The following is a 25,247-nucleotide window of genomic DNA, read 5'->3' as shown; positions in this document are numbered from 1 at the left end:
CTGCAGGGACTCCTACCATTTACAAGCATGGGGCTGACTGCAGGGACTCCTACCATTTACAAGCATGGGGCTGACTGCAGGGACTCCTACCATTTACAAGCATGGGGCTGACTGCAGGGACTCCTACCATTTACAAGCATGGGGCTGACTGCAGGGACTCCTACCGTTTACAAGCATGGGGCTGGCTGCAGGGACTCCTAGCATTTACAAGCATGGGGCTGACTGCAGGGACTCCTAGCATTTACAAGCATGGGGCTGACTGCAGGGACTCCTACCATTTACAAGCATGGGGCTGACTGCAGGGACTCCTACCATTTACAAGCATGGGGCTGGCTGCATGGGCTCCTACATCTTACAAGCATGGGATTGGCTGCAGGGACTCCTACCATTTACAAGCATGGGGCTGACTGCAGGGACCCCTACCATTTACAAGCATGGGGCTGACTGTAGGGACCCCTATCCTTGGCCCACACAGCCCTATTGTAAGATTGGGTACTATATGTGGCTGCTTAAAGGGATTGTGCCACAGGATGGGGATAAGTGTCTGATTGTTGGATGTTTCAGTGTCAAAGAAAATGGGATCCTAAGAGGTACCCCTGAGTGCTCCATGAATGAAGTGGGTGGTCATGTGTGACCAGTGCTCTATTTACTCCTATAGGACGGACTGGATGGCAAAAGTTCTCTGACTGGCAGCTCTTTGGGAATAATCCTCCTGGGTATCCAGTTGGCTATGTCTAGAGTTGGTTTCCATTCACTGATGGCAAGCAGAAATCCTGAAAAAAGAGACAAACTAAAGCAAGCGGAGAAGGGTTAGTAAGCAGAAAGCCTATAGTAAAGGTCTGGGCTTCCCCCACCCCAGGTTTCTAATAGGGAATTTCCTTTAATGCCTTTGCCTTTAAGTGCACACTCCTAATGTCCATGTGCAGGGCGAGGAGATGCCGAGTGCAAGAATGCGATTTGCTGAAGATTTTTCTAGCGAAAATCCCAGGACGTTGAGGATACGGTATGGAAATCTATCCGGCATCGCCTGCACGCATACAGATAAGCTGATTTGTTCAAGGAAATGACTGAACTGGAACAGCAGCCGCGGCGGCGATTTCATTGTCAGCGGATTGATTCTTCAGATCCTCCAGCGCCGAACAGCAGGTGGTGGCAGCCTGTGTGCCGGAGCCAGGTTTCACCAGATGGAAAATTGCATCCTTAACCCCCGAGGTCACAGTGGAATGTCATCACTTCGTTCCATCCTCCCGCTAAGTGAGCTTATCAAACACCCCGCCGCTCCAACACTTACATTTAGATAATACACTGAAACGCAACCCCAGCCTCTGCAGATTCCTCTCAACAACCCCAATTATTTTTCCCCTCTCTGCCGAGTAAACGTTAAAATCTGTCTTCCGTTGCATTACGGAGGAATGTAGGCTGGTGTTCTGTGTTATCAGCCATTTAGGTTGGTGAAGGTCTCCAGAGCGGAGCGTTGCGACGACTTTGAGTCATAGGGCTAGGTTTTTATATAGAGCTACGTATGGGATTGCAGATAGGCTCCATTGACCTGATTGGCCCTGGTGGGGGGGACATTCTTAAGGATATTGTATTTTTTCGTAAAAAAAAGTCCCTGTATACGCTGCATCCTGCCAGAGAGTGGACCGTTCCTGAATCCCTTGTGAAGTGTATGATTTGTACAGGGCCCTAATGGTGGACCTGAGCAGAACAGCCGAGATGTCAACCAGAGTGTCTGCATTCACTGGCAGCAAGCAGAGAATTGATGCCCAAAATCTTTTAGAAACCTGCAATTCCTTCAACTGATCGGCTTAAGCAGTGATCACTTACTCTGTACAGGAATCTGTTCTGGGACAGTCTGACCACTTAAAAATGAGAAGTGTCCTGCACCTGTCCCACTGTCCGTATAGAGGAAGGCTCTGGCACCACTCTGCCCCACTGTCCGTATAGAGGAAGGCTCTGGCACCACTCTGCCCCACTGTCCGGATAGAGGAAGGGTCGGGCACCGCTCTGCCCCACTGTCCGTATAGAGGAAGGGTCGGGCTCCGCTCTGCCCCACTGTCCGGATAGAGGAAGGGTCAGGCTCCGCTCTGCCCCACTGTCCGTATAGAGGAAGGGTCGGGCACCGCTCTGCCCCACTGTCTGGATAGAGGAAGGCTCTGGCATCGCTCTGCCCCACTGTCCGTATAGAGGAAGGGTCGGGCACCGCTCTGCCCCACTGTCCGTATAGAGGAAGGCTCTGGCACCGCTCTGCCCCACTGTCCGGATAGAGGAAGGCTCTGGCACCGCTCTGCCCCACTGTCCGGATAGAGGAAGGCTCTGGCACCGCTCTGCCCCACTGTCCGGATAGAGGAAGGGTCGGGCACCGCTCTGCCCCACTGTCCGGATAGAGGAAGGGTCGGGCACCGCTCTGCCCCACTGTCCGGATAGAGGAAGGGTCGGGCACCGCTCTGCCCCACTGTCCGGATAGAGGAAGGGTCGGGCACCGCTCTGCCCCACTGTCCGGATAGAGGAAGGGTCGGGCACCGCTCTGCCCCACTGTCCGTATAGAGGAAGGGTCGGGCACCGCTCTGCCCCACTGTCCGTATAGAGGAAGGGTCGGGCACCGCTCTGCCCCACTGTCCGGATAGAGGAAGGGTCGGGCACCGCTCTGCCCCACTGTCCGTATAGAGGAAGGGTCGGGCACCGCTCTGCCCCACTGTCCGTATAGAGGAAGGGTCGGGCACCGCTCTGCCCCACTGTCCGGATAGAGGAAGGGTCGGGCACCGCTCTGCCCCACTGTCCGGATAGAGGAAGGGTCGGGCACCGCTCTGCCCCACTGTCCGTATAGAGGAAGGGTCGGGCTCCGCTCTGCCCCACTGTCCGGCTAGAGGAAGGGTCGGGCACCGCTCTGCCCCACTGTCCGGATAGAGGAAGGGTCGGGCACCGCTCTGCCCCACTGTCCGGATAGAGGAAGGGTCGGGCACCGCTCTGCCCCACTGTCCGGATAGAGGAAGGGTCGAGCACCGCTCTGCCCCACTGTCCGGATAGAGGAAGGGTCGGGCACCGCTCTGCCCCACTGTCCGGATAGAGGAAGGGTCGGGCACCGCTCTGCCCCACTGTCCGGATAGAGGAAGGGTCGAGCACCGCTCTGCCCCACTGTCCGGATAGAGGAAGGGTCGGGCACTGCTGTTCCCCAGTCCTTGCAGAGCGGTGCCTGTCTCTTCCTCAGTAGGTAGATTGGATACCTATCTCTCCTTCTTACGCTCTTTCCCTCTTATGATCCATACTTTGGGCTTTACAAACTGCATCAGAAATCCTGACCGTGTAGACACAGCCTTATAATCCTTGTAACATTCTTACAATTTCCAGCTGATACAACTAGATTGCACAGATCAGACAATAGAGCGGTCATTCCGGGCCCGGTAGCTGATGTGCAGTATCTGGGGAGATTTCCATGATTGTCCCTCCTATATATCTGGGGTGCCCATTGCCAGGGCTGTGACCTCTGTAGGTCAGCTGTCCAGGGCTGTGCTGTCTCTTGCAGTCTTGAGGCTGCCGCCATTACCTTGCAGCGTCTCTCCGTGTCGGAGGTTCACACTTCATGCAGACGTATTTACCTTGGCATAGACACAAGACGCAGCTTGTGCGAGGAAGATGAATTTGGCAGCATAAGACTGGAGCTATGGAAGAGCTTTTATTACAAGTGTATTTGGCTGGGGAGCTCCATGCTGAATGTATGTGAGCGCTCGCCGGACGCTCTCTGCTATTCAGGCCTGGATCTGATCTTAGTGGGTGGCTACAAAGATATATGTATTATTGACATGTAATCCAAAGCTCCAGCATGGAGTCGGCTTCTCTGCAGATATATCTGGCTGTCTCTTCTAGCTGCAGAGCTCGGCGGCTCAGATTAGCCAGTCATGTGTAGGATGTATATAGTATATATGTAGTCTACCCGGACGAGTCTGCTAATCCGGTGGGCCAGATATTCTGGATTATCATTCATTATAGGAGGTTTGGTAATCTTTTCCTCCTATTTTGGAATATCCCGGATTATTTTGCAGTTCCAGATTGGAAACCAGTGCTAGATTAGATGTATGGACGTCATATTTGCTCTTTAGGATCACTGTGCACCCAGGTTACTAGGATCTCTACATATGATGGGGAGAGTCGGGACCCCCAAATAGGTGAGAGAGTTGACTGGTGTAGGTAAGATTGCCAAGTATGGCCAGCATTGAGGGCACCCCATCTAAGGGACTCGAAATATGGAGCAGGCTTTATTCCTGTCCGTTTTTGCAGCCCTTTCTATTCACTTGTATGGGATACCCATCAGTGTGCTATCTGTTGTGTGTATGCGGCCTATGCAGCACCACCCTAGCCATTCACTACACAGGGAACCTGCAGTCGGCCCGATACTGGAGCTGGGTTGCAGTTTCCTGCGCAGCATGTGACAACGAAGAAACAATAAGGCTCTGTTCACATGCCTGACTTCCTTGGCCGTGTGCTAAATCATTGTGCATGTGTAATAATTTTCTTGCTTTGTTTTATATGGGAATTTGTTATTCAGTAACAGTGCCACCCTTGTCCACAGGCGGTGTCCGATACAGCAGTATGACACTAGTGGAAAACAAAACACGGTGAAAAAAAAAAAGCTATAAATTGATAGTTATATAGCAGGCTGTGGATGACCAGCGCTTTCCTTTGTATCCGGTAATGGTCAGTGACTAGGTGACTTTGCTGTTATCTGAGCGCCTCCCGCAGACTGATTTGGGAATCGCTCCATTCCTGGCCGGATAATGACCCAGCGCTGAGCACTGTAATGGACATTAATTGCCTCTGCAGCTTTATTACCTCCCCTGACCTTGGTGGTGATAACTTGCTAACCTTCATATGGCCCAAGGGACTGAGAGGGGGGGGGGGGGGGGGGGGAGAGACCTGGTGACAGTAGTGTATGGACATCCTGTGCAGCAACCTGCGCCAAAGTCCTATGGAGATCGCAATATAATGGAGTGACTGCCCCGAGCGTCCAGTTTTGTAATCTATATTCAGTCTCCATCATGGCCATACGTAAAAAATGGCTGAGCTTCTAAGCTCTGTTCCCGATTATTTTCACTTATTTGTAGGAATAAATACAAGGAAACCATCAGCAAGCAGGTCAGATGCTGTTTGTGGATTTTTCTTTGACTTGTTTTTATACTCCTGATCTGCCCACAGGATAGGTCATTGGTAACTGATCTATGGGGGTCTGACACCCAGACCCCACATGGATCTACAGTAATGGACGGGGCCGCAGCGACTTGAATTGGAGTAGTGGTTACCGCTCACCGCCTACTGCTGTAGGGGTGCGGGGTCAAGTGAATTTTTTGAAAGGTCCATTTCCCTTTAATGAATATCTTGTAGTTCCAGAAATTTATCAAGGAAACCATGAAGTTGATAGAAAGGGGGGAAAAATATTTTTCTTGTCTGGTTACAAGGTGCCATTGAGAATAGTAAATTGGTTCCATGTGCACCCCACACTGTCCTCACCTAACCTCGTTATATACAAATTAAATGGCCGGCTCAGGAACAACTGCATTTCATTACGATCCGAGATTTCCCCCAGAACGCGCCCACTACGATATAGGATCTATAGCGGATATAGTATAACCTGTTGTGATCCCTGCAAAACTAATACAAACAGTGATGTAATTCCTTGCACGGCCAGGTGACTGGGGGCGCCACTGTACAATGAAAGTTTATGGATGTTGGACCAGAGGTTTGCACCTACCAATCCAATCGATATGCTGTCACGTTACAAGAACTTGAACTACATTTAGTGATGATTGCAGATCTCAGTAATAAAACCGTATACAGTAAGCTTCTGTACTATACGTAGTGGGGACCGTAGAGGCCACTCAGTAATAAACAGTATGCAGTAAGCACCTGAGATCCACCTAGTGGGGACTGAAGATTTCAGGTGCTAACTGCATAGTGTTTTATTATTGAGATCTACAGTCACCACTAGGTGGAGCTCAGGAGCTTACTGCATACTGAGCCCCATCATAATAAAACCGTATACAGTAGCTCCTGAGCTTCACCTGGTAGTGCTTGCAGGAGCCAGGATTTCATCACTTTATGCAGGGTATTTGTTTCAATGTGTCAGAGAAGCTGAGCTCTATCCACTATGTAAAAAACAAGCTAGAAAGAAATGAATTGGCACATAAATCTATCAATAAGCAGACCTGTACGCTAGGTAATAGATGATCTCCAATGAATCATTTCACCCAGTTAACTCTATAGGGTCTGTTACGTTTTTCTCGTATATTTTAGCGCAGTGGGTGGAGCGTTATTTAGCCGGCCGCGCTTCTAAGCAGAGATCACGACGAAGAGCGAAAAATCCTATTAGATTGTAGAACGCAAAGTTTTGTGACATGTTAAATGATTATCCTCCCGGGAGAGAAAATATGAAGCTCTTAAAAGCCATTCAGCCGCGAGATTCTGCACCTCCGCCGCGTCCTCCTGGGACTTGTCTATTACATTATGTGCTGATTGCTCGGCTGTCACTGCGCCTTGCCTCGGAGGTTACGGAGGGCCGCTGCACAGGAAATGAAACCGGTTCTCTCTGGAAGATTTACACAAGATCTGTAGCTGCAGGAAGTCGCCTTTGGTTTGGTGGGTTCCGATGTTCAGTAGATACAAACAGGAAACCATGTGACCTGTACAGTACCAGACAAGCACATCCTATGGTAACTGATGGACACGTTGCGGACATCGATAATGTCATTATAACAATGTTTCATGTGGCGAACCACACGGTCTACATATATCCCTGTACTGTGTGTTCAGAATATACTGCATTGTGACTGGCAGGGCAACGTCTTCAAGTATCCCATATACTCTGTTTCAATTCATCGTAATTCTCAAGATCTCTGTTTGCTGGCAGTGAACAAGAACTTATTTGTTTCCAGCGCCATCTATGTCTAGTCCTTTTACACAGCTGAGAATCTTGTATTTAAAAGGGATTCCCAATACCGAAACATATCCCCTAGCCACAAGATGGAGGATGTGTCTGATCGCAGGGGGGTCCGGCTGCTGGGACCCTCAGTGATCATAAGGACGTAGTCCCCTGACAGACAGCAGAGTCTCCTTCACTAGAATGGGGCAGCTATCACTCATGCACACCATCATGCCATTTTCTTGATCCCCTGGTCCCCATGATCAGACACTGACCCCTGTCCACAGGATGGTGGGAAAACTTCTTTAGGCTAAGGCCCCACAGGCCGTAATCAGAGCGCTAAAGCGCTGCGGAAAGAACCACGGCGTAAACATACTGTGGTTCTTTCCGCAGCGCTTTCAATAGAAAGTTTGTGGAGTTTTCCTCTGTGGACTTTGTTACAATTATATATATGGCAAAGCCGCCGGTGTTTCCGTAGATATAATTGACATGCTGCGATTTGCAAAGCTGCAACGGCATTGAAAATCGCAGCATGTCCGCGCTGCGATTTTTTATTTTTTTATTTTTTTTATTTTTTTTTCCGCAAAGTGGGCATGGGATTCACATGAATCCCATCCCCTTTGCTTGCACTGTAAACCAACGCGATTTTTCCCACAGTGTCTCCGCTGCGGGCAAATCGCGGCGTTTATGTCCCGTTGGGCCCCGGCCTAAAGTGGTTGGTCGAATACATTGTGGCGAACCCTCAGCTGTGACAAGTATTGGGTCTGATTGGATTCTGTTCCCTGACCGCAAGCCTATATCTGACAAATGGTGATACTGTAAACCTAGTCCGGTATATTGAAAAGAAGCAGAAGGTCTCATTACACAAGAATTCCCATTCAGCGCACGCCAGGGCATATGGAGGGGTCTCGTAAATGGCTGGCACCAAGCCTTTGTAAATAGGGGGAATGTTTCCACCTCCCTTTCCACAGGTCAATTTCCGCCATATTATTTCTAAGACCTACAAAGGTGAGGTTTCTGTTTGGATCCTTTCCCAACCTTAGCACGAGGTTACAACGAACAGCCATAACTTTAAAACTGGTGCAGTGAATGGCGGTGAAAATCTGGTCAAGTGGATGCTGGAGACTGGGGATAAATGGGGAAACGTGACAAGGGGCCGGATTGTGATGCCAATGAAGGGATCAGAGCATCGCCAAAATAGCAGGTCTCATGAGGTGTTCCATATATGCAGAGGTCAGTACCTTCTAAAAGGAAGGACAACAAGCAAACCAGCAATAGGATGATGGATATCCAAGACTCAGTGATGCACATGGGAGTGAAAGCTAGCCGCTCTGGTCCAATCCCACAGAAGATCTACTGTAGAACCAATTGGTATAAAGTCCCTGCTGGCTACGCTAAAAAGTTATCAATAAGCAAATGGTATTGCAGAATTCTGAGTAGCCCCAGACTGGTCCAAGTGCCCAGACCAACCCTTGTCCACTGCCCAAAGTGCCTCCATAGGGCATATGAGGATTAGAACTGGACCATGGAGCAATAGAAGACCACCTGGTCTGATGGATCACATCCTACATCACGTTGATGGCCGGATGTCTGTGCATCACTTACCAAAGAAAGAGATGGCACCAGGGTGGACTATGGGAGGAAGCCATGATGAAGACCAGAGTGATGCTCTGGGCAATGTTCTTCTCAGATACCTTGAGTCCTGGCATCTTGTTTATGTCACTTTGATGCTAAACTTTGTACACGCCTTGCATGGATAATGCCCCATGCCACTGTGCCAAAACCCATCTGAGGAACATGATGAAGAGCTCAATGAGACAACCTGGCCTCCATATTTACCGTGTAACAATGGAATCCAATCCATGGAGACCTTACATGGAGGACTTGGAGTATCCTCTTCGATTATCTTGGTACCACAGGACATCCTATGTTGTTTGGGTTGGGATTGGCATCCAGTAATGGCCAAAATCTAACTTCTCCACTCTAGGTTTCCGATCTGCTACCCAGATGACCCCCCCCCCCCCCCCTACAATAAGCAGACTTATACTGTCAATGCATCTCCGGTAATCTCCTTATCATGGGCGTACGTGGCATTACCCATAATCCTCTTACCTTGGCATTGCATATATTATGTATGATATTGCCTGGCATGTTCTTATGTAAATGGATTATTACACTTTCCTTGCTGTCGTCCTTTGAAGTGAAGGCAGATCTGGCGCCGACGCCTTCAAGCCCGGGACACTGGCATCTTGTTACGGAGCTTTTCCATGCACATTGCTATACGTTGCGCTCTCTTTGGCGCTGGATTTGATCCTGGTTCTCCCTGTGTATGTTGTGGGGACCAGTCAGACTAGAAGTGCTGTGTGCGTAGATTCATCTGCAGCCACTTGGCAGTCCCGGGGCACTGACTGGCATAAGGCAGCATTTTCATTGTGCAGAATCACAGACGCCAGTAATTATAATGTACACACAAAACAATTCTTTGATCAAAATTCTGAGCCTGGCAGCAACAATGTCGCTCCGCAACGCTGCAGATCCAGGCAGGGAACAGAACTGATCATAGGTATGAAAATAGAAGATTTACGAAGCAAAGGCCTCAGAATTGAATTGCGCCATTTCTAGGTGCTGCGTTCTAGGAGGAGCCTTCAGTGCAGAGTTTGTCTACTTTGGTGACCCCCAATATAGTCAATGGGGTCTCTCCGGATCCATTGTGGTCAGTCATTGCACAGATCTGTGGTGGAAAACTACAAGTCTAAGGCTCGATTCACACCAACATTGGAGACTCCGCCAGAGAATCCGCTTAATATCAGCAGCGAGAAGTCCTGTAAGGAGGACTATTCTCCAGTGGACCCCGTTAACGTCTATGGGGTCTGTTACCACGTGTAACTGCTTTCTAAGCAGACATGGCCTCCCTCTTTTGGGTCTCCATGCGGTGTGGAACAATGGAAACCCAAACACTAGTGTGAACCTCGCGTAAGAGACCTGGGAAGATGTGCAAAATTTATTGGGGAGATTGGACACCCGCCACCTCCCCTCCCTTCCCCCACCAGCACGCCCTCAACAATTGACACTTTCGCCAAAAAGGAGTCATGTTGCAATAAGGTTTTCCAACCATGGGCATGGCGTTGGGCACCCTTGTACTACTGTGGGGACTACCAAGAACTACATTGAAGATATACCGGCGGGGCAGAATATCACACAACAGAATTGATACCATTCAGGGTTTGTGGAAAGCTGGGTGACAACCCCTCAGAACAAGGATTGGGGGGTGGGGGGAATCTTTCACTTGCTATGTCCCTGTAGCCCCATCTCTGCTCGGAGATCACAGGCAGAGGTCCTATATCTATAGGGTGGTCCTCCACCCCCCTCGTTGGCTTTACAAACAGATCCCTGCCCTTAGCACACCACAAGCAAGATAAAAAATGTTTTTTAATTTTCACACCCTAGAAAAGAATTCCTCGCGCCCATGCTTGGCGGCTGCTTCTCCGTATCGGTAGACGACGCGGACATTCAGGTTTCCCTCCCACACTCCAAAAATCAAGTCATTGTTATTTTCAAGATCCCTTCTTGCTGTCAGTGAATGTAAACCGCCATAGAGAGGCGATAAACGCGTCCTGATGTGGTGCATACACTGTAATAGACGACAGACTGATTTTCATTTCCAAAACCTAAAGTCGTGTGTTTCATTCACTGACGGCAAGCGGAAATCTAAAAAATAAAGAGGTGCGTAGCAGCTGTGCCCCCCCAGCCGTAGAGAGGTTAAACACTTGCATTACGCCGGTTTCAGCGCTGCGAGTTGTTTTCTCCTCCGTTGACTTCATTTTGATTCTATTTCCAGTCCGCTAGTGTCACAGGATTGGAATGAGAGGGAAGTGGGATTAAACCGTGTTCCCCCCTCACTCTCCCCGAGGAGCGGCCGCGTGTGTTGTGCCGATATATCCAGCTGGTTATAACTGCAAACAGATCCCTGCGCTCGCTCGCTGAGAGGAAAGAGTGCAGTTTAGGACATTACGTATCCGCTTGACAGGACGCGGATAATCCCTCACCAGGGGTCTGAACAAGCCTCGGACTCGCTGAGCGCCGCCAAGACTGGAATAAGCCTAGAGGGGCTCAGCCTTGCTTTTTGAGGGCATTTGGCAGTCAGACCCCCCACTGAAGATCTTTACTAAGAGGCTCCTTTACCCCTTGGCGATATGTGCAGGTTTCATACTAGTTTGTGCTATGTCCATAGCTGGTCCCTATATGTAATGAATAGTAGGATGAAATGACCCTCCTGACTCATTAGAGGCCATGTCTTTCCCTCATGCTTTGCACTGCAGCTCTGCATGCCCGATCATTGTGTATACTTGTATACATCGCAGTATAATAACCGTGTAACTATCTCTACCATCATGTGAAATATTTTCTTGCACAGTAACGGTGGCCATATATACCCTAGGTATCTGTATTCCTTCTGGCGTCCATTCGCGTAGTAGGTATGACTTGGATGAGTGTGCATGTCTTCTCCAATGGGAGAGGGTAATGTCACTGCTGGATGCTTTTGGTATCAGCTTATCTCTCATCATCCTCATACCCATTAGATTAACAGTGAAAATCCGCTGGTTGGACATGATCTAATGTAGATCGGCACCTTCAGTTGGGTTACCACGGGCCGGGTCTGGAGGTTTGTCAAAATTGTGCTGCAGGAGCATCCTCTAAAATGTAGCAGTGTGGAGTTGGTAAATTCTGCAGGTATCCTATTAGTGGCTGTGCTTTGTATTGCAGCTCAGTCCCATTCCTTTGAATGGGGCTGAACCGCAGCATGTCCATGTGACCGATGGCTGTGATGTCACTGGCATGGGAAAATAGCTTGTAAGTCTCCATACGCCTGCAAAGGTGCCCACTCCCTAAGGCGTGTTATTATCCCCTGACATGGGAAAAGTGGCGCTCTTCAGTCCTTTCATGTAGTCCATGTAACACATAGTTGTGTGGAGTCCTCTAGCAACTGTGGTACATAGACCTGCATTGATTTAAGGGGATCTTCTTAAAGGGACCCTAAATTCTAAAAGAAATGAGAACAAAATACAGAACAGACCCCTTTTCTAGTGCATTTGCTACCCTCTTCGACTTTCCGAAAGCTTCTAAACCAAACAGTCTTGTAGAAATCCAGTGCAGAAAGCAAATGCCGATTTCTTCCCCGTCCCTTTCCTTTCAGTAGGGTCTGGCTGAGTGGGCGTGGCTTATCTTATCTCGTTTCCTGGTGCAAAGGGAAAGGGCAATGGCCATGAAGGTCTGGAGAAGACAGGGGATGGGGGCAAACTGGATGCCAGGGAGTCCTTACAGAAGTCTGTTCTGTTACCTTATATGATAGGCCGGTGTTACTAGCTTTTGTGTTTTGGAACTTTTTGTATCCCTTTAAACTGGCCTTCTGTTTTTTGGCTTTTAGCAGAGTCACTGCTCATCCCAGCTGACCCTGACACAGAGATAAGACGCCTGCAGTGAACTAAGCCCCAGAGGCCAGTGGCTGCTTATTCTGAAGGAAGTGTCCTGCTGTCCTTGTGTATACACATGGAGGGGGGGTTAATTTATAACCAGTGCGAGGTGTGTCGCCTCCCTGTAGCTCACACCCAGCAACTCACATGTTAATTATCGCTTCCACCAGCGCACTGGTTCACGTTATGTACAAATGGAAACAAGCCAAGGAAACAGAAGCCTGTTTCTGGGAAAGCTGGATCACCACCTTTATATGGCCACCATTGAAATGGCAAATCTACTCCATCATGTACTCCTGGCAAGCTCCATGTCTGTTTGGTGTTCACATGGTCAGAAGCCCCAGCTTGCAGAGGCATGACTTGAGGGAGGGCAGAGCGTTTCACATTAGGAGTAGAGATGAGCGAGTAGTACTCCATCGAGTAGGTATTCGATCGAATACTACGGTATTCGAAATACTTGTACTCGATCGAGTACCACTCGCTATTCGAATGTAAAAGTTTGATGCAGAACCAGCGTTGATTGGCCGAATGCTATACAGTCGGCCAATCAATGCTGGTTCTTCTCCTACCTTTAGAAGTCTTCTCCGTGCAGCTTCCCCGCGGCGTCTTCCGGATCTTCATTCACTCTGCCAGGTATCGGGCCTGGGCAGAGCCGACTGCGCATGTCCGCTTGTAGTGCGGGCATGTGCAGTCGGATCTGCCCAGGCCTGATGCCTGGCAGAGTGAATTCAGGGCCGGAAGATGCCGCGGGGACGCTGCACGGAGAAGACGTCTCGGAGGATCCAGCCCGACCCTCACTCGTGGACTTTAAGTATAATTTGATCGCACGTTGCCTACCCCTGAAACGAGCATTTTCCCCCCCATAGACTATAATAGGGTTCGATATTCGATTCGAGTAGTCGAATATTGAGGGGCTACTCGAAACGAATATCAAACCTCGAACATTTTACTGTCCGCTCATCTCTAATTAGGAGCCTTAGGGGGCCCATAAAGTGTCTTCTCTTAATACTGGGAGTTCAGTGCTATTTAATATACTTGGGGATCTGCCTATCCAAATTTTGCATTGGGGCCCAGGAGCTTAATGTTAGTGGTTTGACATAGGGTGTTACCGCCCATATATTTGGCAGTTTATTGATCACCCTTAGTGTCTATATTACAATACAAGCTTGTCTGACAATATAGGACGTTTTGTACAAATTCATTCAGTAATCTATGTGATGCAGATTTCCAAATCCCCCTCAAAGTGATAGAATTAAATGAAAAACTTCCCTTCCTGTAGCCACCACAAGGGGGAGCTCAGAAGCTTACAGCACAGTGTGTTATAGCGTTCAGTGTATAAACAGTATGCAGTAAGCCCTTGAGCTCCCTCTAGTGGTGGCTGCAGATAGTCTCTGTCCAGGGGATTTTGGATCTCATAATTGGGACCAAAAAACACAATGTCAGCAAAGGGTTGTTGTCAAAGTAAATTCAGCAAATCAATCTGTGACCATTGGAGACTCAGACGTCAGTAGGTTGTGTATGTGTACGGCATATTTTCAGTTTTCTGTCTTGTTTTCTGTTCTATTTTACGACAATAGATCTAAGAAAGTGACTGGCTTATCAGATTGCCTGCAAGCGACTACCGTCTCTAAGGCAGATCTGGGCCTGGAGCTGGAGGAGCTGGAGGAAGCTGCCGCTTTGGTTCAAGAGGAAGAAAAACTGCTCGAGGCGTCAGACAATATTCCCAGGCAGCCGGCAGCGCTTGTTACATCCCAAGCACCAAGTAGCTCTGACTCATCTGAGACTGAACAATCCACATCAGACGAGGAGGACGAGAGTGTCAGTGAGGAGGACATAGAGACCCTCCATGCAGAGGCGGCTGCACCTCTCATACAAGTAGTGGATAATACAGAGCCCCAGCCCGTACCCACATCTGCTCCTCTAAAAGCACCTGCGGGCACAGAAGAGAAGGCACAAGGGGCAGCTACCAACCAGGAGAGTCCCATAAGGCACCATCATGATAACCAGGACACAACAGACTGTGCACCATGTACCGAACCGAAGCACCAGACCAGAGAATACTTAGAGGTGGCGCCAAAGATGAGTCGTCTCCAGATTGTGGAGGGACCTGCAGAAGATGAGGACACCCTGCTGTCTGTAGGATAATCTCGCCTGTCATGGACAGTCTGCTTGGATTTATTCTGTGAATATCTCATTGTTTTCTGATATCTTGTATCTAGCGGCACATTTACTACAATTCTCTATTAAATAGAAACCTGCAGATTACTGAGGGCGGTGTCTTATATGTGATGTGTTATAGTGTGGGTAAGGGGTGTGTAAGTGTTATCTATCTGATCAGTCTAATCTCGCTACCTACTTCTTATCTAATCTCTTGTCTTTTATCTATCAATCACTTTCATGTCTATCTAATGTCTAGCTGTCTATCTCTTATCCATCTCCTTGATTGTCTAGCCTGTACCTACAACATAGATCTATTTCTCTATCTACAATATCTTTTATTTATCCATTTTGTATCTACTTCTATCTACTATTTATCTGTCTGTCATCTCTTTATCCATCTTTACATTATGTCTTATCTCTCTCGATCTCTCTCTCGATCTCTCTCTCGATCTCTCTCTCGATCTCTCTCTCTCGATCTCTCTCTCGATCTCTCTCTCGATCTCTCTCTCGATCTCTCTCTCGATCTCTCTCTCGATCTCTCTCTCGATCTCTCTCTCGATCTCTCTCTCGATCTCTCTCTCGATCTCTCTCTCGATCTCTCTCTCGATCTCTCTCTCGATCTCTCTCTCTCGATCTCTCTCTCGATCTCTCTCTCGATCTCTCTCTCTCGATCTCTCTCTCTCGATCTCTCTCTCTCGATCTCTCTCTCTCGATCTCTCTCTCGATCTCTCTCTCGATCTCTCTCTCTCTCTCTCTCTCTTGACGCGTTTCGGGGTTCTCCGGTACCTCACAAGTACCATCCCTTCCTCAGATCTCAAGAGTTGGGTCCTTGCTCAGTATTTGGGAGCAGGTAGCCTGCTCCCAATTACTGAGCAAGGACCCATCTCTTGAGATCTGATGAAGGGGTGGTACTTGCTAGGTACTGGAGAACCCCGAAATGCCTCATCTTAAATACATTTTTTTATTTGATACATCAGCGTACCAGAACTTATTTTTACTGAAGGGAGCGCGCTATTGGTGTTTTTTGGGGGGTATGTCCGTCAATCACTGTCCTGTGATATCTTTCGACCTTTGAGTCGCAAACCGTAGACGCTGCCCCACGTTTTTCGGTATACATAACTTGATTATGTACCAAAAGGCGTAAGACAAGTTGATGTATTTCTGGAGTCCACAAGGACTTGTATGTGAATTCTCATATGTACCTAATTCTTAATTAGCGTGGCCACACTTGGTAATACTATACATTTCGGTCTATCTATCTATCTATCTCCTATCTATCTATCTATTTCCTATCTATCTATCTTCCTATCTATCTATCTTCCTATCTATCTATCTTCCTATCTATCTATCTTCCTATCTATCTATCTTCCTATCTATCTATCTATCTATCTATCTATCTATCTATCTATCTATCTATCCATCTATCCCCTATCTATCCATCTATCTCCTATCTATCTATCTATCTATCCATCTTGTATTGATCTATCTAGATTTTTATTTTAGACACTTTTCATGACTATCTATAAGTCTAGTAACAATCCTTTCTCTTGTTGCCGAGTTGCTACAGAATTTGGGCCATCCAAACATTAAGTCCTGTGATGGGCCCATGATCGGAAACCAGGATGGCCGCTGTTTGTGTGTGTATATGTACCTGGAAAATCTGATAATCTAACACCATGCAGCCGCACCGGATTATCGGAATCTTCCCTATAATATGAGTTTTTCTTTCTTGCCCTTGGCGTGGACATATCAGGATTACAGGAAATCCTCAGAGGAGAAAGTCTTCGTAAGTAAAATAAGATTCCTTTGAAAATAATCAATTTTATCGACCGCCATTGTATCGGCCCTGACACCAGACGGTCGGAGGAGGACGGGGTAACAAATGGGATTAAGAGGTGATTCCTCTTTTATTTCTAATCTCTCTTTCCGGGTTTCCCGTAGTGTGTTTTTTTTTTTTTCCCTGCAGATTTCTGTCGGTGTCGGAGCAGGCGATAGGCATTGATTGGTGCGGATTTATTGCGCTTAGTGATAAATGCGCCAAAGAAATTGATTAATACCTCAGGAGGGGACTGGGGAGCGTTACCGCGCCGGCAGACACAGCTTAAATAATGTCAGAAGATTGAGCTGATGTCTCAAGGCTGGAGAAAACAAACAGGGACACACATGTCAGGGAGATAAATGCCGGAGCTGCTTGAGTTGTGCGCGCAGGCCATTTGTCTGCAAGATAAGCAACGGAGCTGCAATACGAGATAAGCCGGAGGGGGGGGGGGGGGGATGAACGCCGCTGGCTGCAGGCAATTAGGAATGTGAGCGGGCTCTTGTGTGGTCACCAGATTTACCGTGACCAATTCCAGAACGTTCTCATTCCTAATATATTCAGGCACGATGTGGGGGAGGGATTTACTAACCCATCGATGTCGGGTGGGTGTAAACGCGGCGACTCTTTGGTGTACGGTCCGTTAGCACGCCAAAGATGCGCCATATTGAACGCGGATGGGGAGGAGGCTTCTAGCCTGACAAATTTACTATAAGTCTACGCCAGTTCCTTCCTCTTATAGATGTTCATTCTGGCGCACAGGTGTGTACGTGAATTATTAAAGGGCCGGAGCCTCTAAATAATTCAGGCACTTGGGACTTGATTAAGACTGACATACAGAACCCCAGAGTCCATAAATCCCCCCCGATCACAAATGCAGTTTTCGATGCCTTAGATTTCTATTCTAACGCACATCAATGCACCTGAATTATTCGTGATTCAGTTGCGTCCTGCGTTGAAGATTTTATTAATATTGACGTATAGAAAAAAAAAAAATTCCCCTATTGTTTTGTGCCTTAAAGGGATCCTATTATCCAAACACATTTTTTTTGCTGAGTAACACGTCGGAATAGCCTTAAAGACTATTCTTCTCCTACCTTTCGTTGTCTTGCCGTTCCGTAGGAATCCCGGTTTATGTCTGTATGCAGATGAGTTCAATACTGTGTAAGCAGCCATTTTCTCGTGGCCTGTGGGCATGCGCAGTCTGCTCTGCCCGTGGCCTAGAGGTCTGAAACCTGAAAGAAGAGGATGAAGAGACTGTTGCTGACGAAGATGGAGGCGGTGCTGGAGAGAGTTATCTCGCAGCATTGGGGATGCCCCCAGTGCTGCGAGAGAACTCACTTGCATACTGATAAAAAAACGGGATTCCTACTGAATGGCGGTGCAGAGAAGACAATGAAAGGTAGGAGAAGAATAGTCTTGCTTAAGGCTATTCCCACGTGTTACTCAGAAAAAAGTGTTTGAAAGATAGGATCCCTTTAAAGGGGATGTCCCTTTAAGGCAAAAATTGCACATGCAGTTTATTGGAGCCATTGCCTAGAATGGGAAATCTAAAGGAAATTGTAAAGATGTACTGACGCCTTCAAATGCTGCTGGCTGATGGTTATTCCTTCTGATTTGCCGATACACATGCACACTTGACTTGTCTGAGTGTGCATTTGTTTTGAATGGAGAGAGGGGAGTCTTTGTACCCTCAGACACCTCTGACTGCTTGTCTCTTCTGTTTGTTTGTCTGTCTATTACCAGGTCGCCATCTAGTAAAATGGATAATGTGCAACGCTGCTTTTGCCCTGTAGTGGCCACCAGTTAGCACAGAGGCGGTATATAGGAACACTGTGCCGCCATATGGCCGGAATCCGTTGAAGAAATGCTGCTTCAAGATAATACTAAACTCCCATTTTTATGCAAAATAATCTGAAGTCTGACCCTTAAAGATCCATAGGAACAGACAGAACTGGTAGGACACCTATAAGATCCCCTACTAAGGCGTGAACCATCTCCGCCAATCAGAAGTGCCATAAGGCTTGTGCAGATTTGCTCAATTTTGAGCAGAGCCCCCAAATAGTCAGCTAGTTGCTGGAAGACCTGGCCAAGAAAAATGGACTCCCCCCTTTAAGAGTCCTGAGAGTGATACCGGTAAGTTATCTCACATTGTGTCATGGTCTTAAACAAACAATTTATGTATTTTCTATGCTTGGTGTATGTTCTATTTGGGACAGGCTGTGCCGGATGTTTTTGGGCGCTGCTTATCCCCTCCTTATAAATCGCAAATGTTCCGAATGACGTTCGTATTGAAAATCTATGGTAAATTTTTGGGGTATTTGAGGAAGAACTCGGTCATTGGCGCTGTTCGTGATTTGTTAAATGTCCGGTTACATGTCCTATTAGAACCGATGGATTCCAAGCTGGGTTCACCGTTGACCGTGTCCGTAGATCTTCTGTCCCCGCAGAGAGTCTTGTAAGATGTTCTGTGTACTCAGACCCCCAGCTTAAAACAATATCACGTCTCTCCTCCCCTGTCTAAGGAGCGGCCTCCTGCAGGGCCTGCAAATAGCCGCTTATTGTACCGCGCCGCAGGAGGCGCTGCCAGCGAGGGGACAATCGCTCACACCCAGCAGGGACAATTCCTCATAACCAATTTCAATTTGTATGGTAACTGTTACCAATCTATGACGGATGTGAAATCCTCGCTACGGCTGGTTTCACACCTGGAAATGTAAAAAGTCTGCTTTACTTTAAGTTCTCAGGTCGATTTTCAGAGAATTTAACAAAAAGCGCAAAAGTAACAAAAAGCGTAACAGACCCCCATAATATGTCTATAGAGCCCGTCATACAATGGCTTCAGCACACTGTAAATCACAATATGTGTCAACAGAGTTCTATATGTAGTTCGTCGCTGGGCCAATACCTAATAATCTGGTGCCATTGATTCCAGACGTCTGGCAGATCGTTTATGGCCAATAACATCACTTAAAGGGGTTTTCTGCATTAATTTTCAAGTGAATGCGCTGAGCTGCAATACCAAGCACAACCACAATACAATGTACAGCGCTCCACTAAGTAGCGAAGAGGACAGTTGTTCTTTTGTCATCCATAGGTTGAAGGGGTTACATTCTGACTAAATGAAACCACATATTCGGGGGTGTTTCCCGATTATAATCAGCCCCTCGAAGTCTGATCTGCAGACAAATATCTGCTGTAGGCGTGTTGTCCCTTTAATACGACCAGATCCGCTGGTGTAACCAATGCGCTCTCGCTCCCTGATCCCGTGAGCTTACCATCTGCTCGGGGCAGAGCCGTCATGCTTTCATGTGTTTCATGCTGTGGTTGTGGTCGGCGTTCTGCTCCGTCATAAGCTGTATTGTATTTCTGCCGCCATCCCCCAGCGCAGTCTTCAGACTTCTCGCATCATGTAACACCAGCCCGCAATGATCTGCTTCATTTTCCACCCAATTCCCTAATTATGTGTATTACAAGTGTGGAGCTCAGCATGCAGCCGGGGGGCGCCGCAGCTCTGAGGAAACGTGGGAGAGGGTGCGGAGTGGTGTACAGATCCTGCAGGTGTCAAGGATACCATCTCCTGATCTACCAGGTGCTCTGCCAAGGAAACCTGCAGCTTGGAGGCGCTGATGTGCACGTACATACTGAGCCAGCCTCCATCCTGTGACACTACTACAAGTCTCAGCATGCCCTGACGGTTGCAGGCTCCTATGGCATGCTGAGAGTTGTAGTTTTGCAACAGATGGGGTGCAAAAGATTGCAACTGATGCAAAATGCTCAGCAGGGATAAGCGGCGCCAGCTACCGACTGCCTCAAACACAGGGGTTTACAGCCTTTTGGCACTTTATCTGTTGTGAAACTACAACTCCCAGCATGCCCCATTCAGTTCTGTAGGAGCTCCAAGAACAAACGAGCATGTATGCTGGGAGTTGTAGTTTCACAACAGCTGCGGTGCTGAAGACGGCTGACCTCAGCTACTTCCAGAATCTGAATCGGCTGATCCGTGTGGTGCCTGGTGGTCGGATCCACACTGATCAGATCCTAATGACAACACCTTTAAAGGGAAGGTACATCTGTTTACACTCTGTTGGTTTAGGTGTAATATTCTGTGCTGATTTAATTTATTACATAGTTAACACTTTCTGATACACAGTTCCAATTCCCCTGCTTAGTTAGATAGAATTCTATCATTTACCTCTATATCTGCAGCCAGCACTAGGGGGAGTGCAGGAGCTGTACTGTATACTATTCTATTATTGAGTGCAATGTATTCACTGTATGCAGTAGGCTCCTGACTGCCCCCTAGTGGTGGCTGCAGGAGACAAGAATTCTTTATTCTTTACTACTGAATTTAGCTTGTATGCTTCAGGCTGAAGTGCTGTAGTTGATCCACAGAGAAAGGAGATCAGCGGCTTCTCGATGACTTTGGCGCCGCTAATCGGAGTAAATAATTGGGCCATTAACAAAATATATTTTCTGCCCCGACTAGTCACAGGATCCTACTTTTAATCCTCCCTGCAGGTATATGAATCTGTTCGGCAGATGTACAGAATACGGGTGAATCCAGATTTGTGCGGCACGTACGGTGATAAGAGGCGCATGACGGAATGATTAGTAAAATCCCTTCATTTAGGTGCCGGGTTCTACATGTAAGACGCTTGTTGATTTTAGGCCCCCTACTCCTTTAAGAGATGAGGAGGGGTGTGCTGGTGAATGGCGGCTCTGGGGAGGTGGCGGAGGACCTCACTGCAGCAATACAAAGTTGTGAGGTGCCCCCCGGGGGCCAATTTAGTGTGCTGAATCTATATTATACTGCTCTTTCAGCGGTCTTTAGAAGACTCCCTCATCATCTCCCCGTAGTTCTCATTAACGCGCGCCGCAGCTTATGTTGCATGAATCTCGGATCTTGGCTTAATTAACCCCGTTGCTTCCTGAAGTGGATGCACTAAATAGCAATTAATTATGTCATTTCATGGCCTGGAAGAAACTAACAATCCAAACTCGCCGCCTTCCTTTGTTTTACCAGCGCCGATCAGCCACTGGTTGGTGGGGAACTACAAATTCCAGCAAGTCTTCCCATGAAATCCTTGAGAATTAAAGTAATTGGGTTGTTTAATTCTAGACGGTCTCAGATTGTGGCCTCTTCAGGAGACGGGCGGTCGGATTTATTCTGCAGGCAGCAGGCTTAGGCTATGTTCACGAGCATGCTGGGAGTTGTAGTTTCACGGCAGCTGCACCTCAAGCTTTCTTTGCGGCCTCCTGGGTGATGTCACTGACTCCGGGTCACTCGTATTTGGGCTTGAGCAGGCTCAAGTGACCACTGAGGTCTGATCAGAGGATTCCTGGGCGACGTCACCTATGAGGCCTATGATTGGTTGGAAGAGGCCATGACTCCTGGGACCAGCGGGAAGGTGAACATGTTTAATATTGGCTGTCCCCCCACCCGGGGCCTCTCATTGCACTCTGGGGCTTAAGAGATATGATAATAGTTTGTGAGTGATAACCCCAATAAATTGCTGAACCCAAAATTTTTGCAGGACTTGTGACAAACCTCGCTTACTACGAACCATATCGCTCATCTCTGCTTGCAATCTTTTTGCTTTGGAAACCTTCATCCCGTCCTCTCTTGAACTTGTGCACATTTATCCGCCATCACCACATCCTGTGGCAGCGGCTTCCATAGTCTTGCCGCTTTCCTAAGAAGCCTCGCTTGTGACTGTGGTAAGACCTGTATTCCTGCAGATGTGGAGGATGCCCCTTGTCACAGTGTCCGCAACGTAGATGAGATTGTAACAGACCTCAACCGCATGCTGGGGAAGTTTTCCACTAGTAATTCACAGGCGATGCAGATGTAAAATCTGCAGGATGGCGGTTTATTTTGTGGATTGTCATGGCGGATTTCACTGCTTTCTGGTCATCACACTGCCCGGTTACCTCATTGGTCTCTACTTCCTACATGTAGGAGATGCCAACTAGTTTGGTTACCCTCACGACCAACTATCTGCTAGGTGATCATTTTACATGGTGAAGGACCAAGATGTACAGACGGGTGAGGGATTCTTGATCCTTGAGGTATTTGTTCCTCTGCAAGCCCCTTTAATTGCAGATGGCTTGCAGAGCCGGCACATTGCAGTGACCATGGGAAGTGGTGCAGATTTCTGTATCTTATTCACTAGAAGCCACTTCCGCCCTGTGAGACTCAGTGAACCGCAGGAACGCAGCCTCAGCGTCTCCAGCCATGTATTGATCAAGCCGGTGGTGCCGGTGCCATCACTAGTGGTCTAAATCCAACTTCTGCATTGATCGGACTTGAGCTGATATTTGCAGATATATTTCCTCCCGGGATCATTTCTTTTGTATTGTTATAGGTGTAGGATCCTGGGCCGAGCACAGAGTGCATCTAGTCTGCTCCTTGTATCATCCATACGCTCTTGTACTTTCTATATAGCTTATTGGACCTTCTCAGCAAACCCCACCAAATCCTACTTATGCAACCGATTGACCAAGATAAGCGGCACCAGATGTGTCCTGCATGCACTTATCCTATTGAAATAACATTCTGCATTCTCTTGCAGGAAGCGCCCAGTAAATCTTCACCGGCTGCTTACCCTGTCTTCCCATTCACAACTTATGCACAGGAATTGTTCAGCCATTAGCTATATACAGTATATGGCTAGCTTTAGGGCTCATTCAGATGACTGTAACGTGACCCTGTATTGCAGCTGCAATTGCCGACCTTATGGCTTCACAGGTGTCTATGCTGCCATAAGCTCAGGTCATGAGTTTCATGGTCAGGCTGTAATTATTTCTATAGGACGGATGCTTGTATTACGGCATTATGGTTGACTATTATCGTTGGGATTACTGAACGTTAAAGGATTTTTCAATATGGGCAAGTAACGGGTGCATCAGTCCAATCACTCTGACCTCCATCGATCAGGAGATGAACCTGCACCAGCCTATGGGCTTTGAAGTGAGCACCCCGCACCTTTGCTCACTGTGCCAGAGCTCTAGCCTATGTACCATCACACGTCATCTGAATACGATCCTATGATACATCCCTCCTAATCAGGTGCTGCAGTAACCATCACCTTGGCTGCGGCGCTGACTTCACGTGTCTGTCCACCGTTATTAGACGCCTGCGCTGATCACGGAGCAGTCCGCGGTATTTTGAGCTGAGCTGTCACACTGCGATCCTAGTGGAAGCTGCTGATAAATCACTGTTGTACGTCTGCTAATACTTTGACTGACGGCTCCCATTCATGTGCATTGCTGCTGGCGCAGACGCCGTCCTCTCCCCTCCGTATTCTGTCTTGCATCTATCCAAGGCTTTTCGCGAGGCCACTAATTTACATGACGAAGATGAAGGTTGTAGTTAATGTCTGTATTATAGCTGAAACGTGTCGGGGATCTGACAACAGTAGTCTGCGGGGACGAGACTGTGACAAGAGCCTCACATCAATCATAGTGAGGAGTACAAGGTACGGCGCAGCCTCCTCCATCAGTGGGAAGGAAACTGCAGTGCCAGGAATGGCTGATAGCAGAGACCAATAGCTTGCAGAGGTGACCTCGCTGCTCTCCTGACATGTCTGGCTTAGTAATTACTTGTATTCACCATTCAAGGGATTTTCCAGCCCCCAAATCCATTTTTCGTACTGATGACCTATCCACAGGGTAGTTTGTGATCTGCTGGGGTCTGATGCCCGGATCATGCACAGTTTATCTGTTGCAGCAGCGTCCAGATCCCAGGGGCTGCTAATGAACAGGGAACGCATGCAACACTGCTCCTGCACAAGTAGTAGGATCCCCTGGAAGCACCGCAATGCAGTGGATGGGGCTGCTTTATAGGAGCGTTCTCCATCCACCCAAGGCTGCTGCAACAGCTGATCTGTGCGGGGTCTGGGTGTCATAGGTCATTGGTGTGAAAAATCGATTTTGGGAATGGAAAAATAAGAATTCTGGATCATCTTTTATGATAACTGCATGTAGTTCCGTTCCTCTGTTATTCCTCCTGGAAATGAATGAATAAAGTGCTGTACCAGAATTGTTATACAGTATAATTGGAAGTAGAGGTATTTACTAAGCCGGCCATGTCCGGGGAACTGACAGATCCTCCTTAAAGCGGTTTATGTAAGTGCTGCAAATTTTCAAGATCCTTGCTTGCTGTTGGTGAATTGCACACCTCACAACCCATCCCAGATTTTGGCTACTATTGCAGGTGGCGACAGATCGGAGGGTGCACATCCGCAGGGCATGCTGGGAGTTGTAGTTTTTGCAAAAACGAAAACTGTTTAGCGCATAGAACGAGACCTGCCATTATGACCATCAATAGCGGTGCACCGATATACCCCATGTAGAGTTACAGTGGGAAAACGTCGCTGACCCCAATCCCTGGCAAGCCTTGCCAACAAATTATTCTTCCCACAGATGCTGAACTGCGCGGCGGTGGCTGGATCCCTCCCTCGGTGCGCCCGCCGTCCTGTTGCTAGAACTATTAATTAAAAATGTTCTACGGAAGCCTTTTGATTCATTTAGCACTGGGAAGCTAATGAGGTGTAAATCCTACAGACTGCTATATCCTACAGCTGACACCGCCATTTATATCAATTGCTGCGATTAGTACCCATCCTCAATCATCCTGCTTTCGCTTGCTCCAGTCTGTCACAGGCCTAATGGAAGACACTGAGGTTTGGGTTAGTATTAGGGATTCCTGCCGTGGAGCTGGAATAGGCACAAAGGCGAAAAAACGGAAGCGTCTCTTGGGAATTGAGGGATTGGATGCGATGAGAAGGCAATTTTCTTTGAGAATATCTGTTAACAGAAAGTAATGGGATTTCTTCTGGCCAGGGTCAGCCATGGTGTTCGGTAGGTTACAATTGACTGTAGGTTT

The 25,247-nt window shown here is 47.9% G+C and overlaps 1 protein-coding gene across 1 annotated transcript in view; it reads left to right on the top strand.

The window, feature by feature from the left end:
- Positions 1-14,542, top strand: part of SHQ1 (SHQ1, H/ACA ribonucleoprotein assembly factor) — a 39,833-nt gene extending 25,291 nt beyond the window's left edge. Inside the window, exon 12 of the mRNA XM_075287510.1 lies at positions 13,959-14,542. Within this exon, the coding sequence (XP_075143611.1) occupies positions 13,959-14,526 (568 nt within the window). The 3' untranslated portion in view covers positions 14,527-14,542. The remainder of the gene's footprint in view (positions 1-13,958) is intronic.
- Positions 14,543-25,247: the final 10,705 nt, after the last annotated feature.

This window comes from Leptodactylus fuscus, chromosome 9 (genome assembly GCF_031893055.1).
Source record: "Leptodactylus fuscus isolate aLepFus1 chromosome 9, aLepFus1.hap2, whole genome shotgun sequence".
Classification (NCBI taxonomy): Eukaryota; Metazoa; Chordata; class Amphibia; order Anura; family Leptodactylidae; genus Leptodactylus; species Leptodactylus fuscus.
Note: the sequence above shows the minus strand (reverse complement) of the source record. Positions and strands in the feature narration are given on the sequence as shown.